We start from the raw sequence: 340 nt of genomic DNA, 5'->3' as shown, positions 1-340 counted from the left end.
CGCTGCTGCTGCTGCTGCTGCTGCTGTTGCTGCTGCTGCTGCGGTGGGATAACGCGATAGAAATTCGGCAAAGGACGCACTGCTTCCTGCTGCTGCTGTTGCTGCTGCTGCTGCTGCTGTTGCTGCCCCTCCTGATAGTTTTTGCTGCTGCTGCTCTCTCTACAGGAATTATCGTCACCCACTGCAGCAGCAGCAGCAGCAGCAGCAGGAGCAGCAGCAGCAGCAGCAGCAGGCGCAACACCATGCTCTGCAGCCTCCAGCAGCACTTCAACGTATTCTGCTGCAGCAGCAATGCCAGCTGCGAGAGCTGCTAAGCTGCTGCTGCTGTTTGTCTCTGCTT

General features: G+C 58.2%; 1 protein-coding gene across 1 annotated transcript in view; it reads right to left on the bottom strand.

Annotated features, from left to right (window-relative positions):
* The window catches only part of EMH_0045260 (uncharacterized protein), a gene marked incomplete at both ends in the record, with an annotated part of 993 nt that extends 749 nt beyond the window's left edge, over window positions 1-244 (bottom strand). The window contains one exon of the mRNA XM_013496048.1: window positions 3-244. Within this exon, the coding sequence (XP_013351502.1) occupies window positions 3-244 (242 nt within the window). The remainder of the gene's footprint in view (window positions 1-2) is intronic.
* Window positions 245-340: the final 96 nt, after the last annotated feature.

The sequence above is a fragment of the Eimeria mitis genome, genomic scaffold (genome assembly GCF_000499745.2).
Source record: "Eimeria mitis Houghton genomic scaffold, Emh_scaff1886, whole genome shotgun sequence".
In the NCBI taxonomy this organism is placed as follows: domain Eukaryota; phylum Apicomplexa; class Conoidasida; order Eucoccidiorida; family Eimeriidae; genus Eimeria; species Eimeria mitis.
Note: the sequence above shows the minus strand (reverse complement) of the source record. Positions and strands in the feature narration are given on the sequence as shown.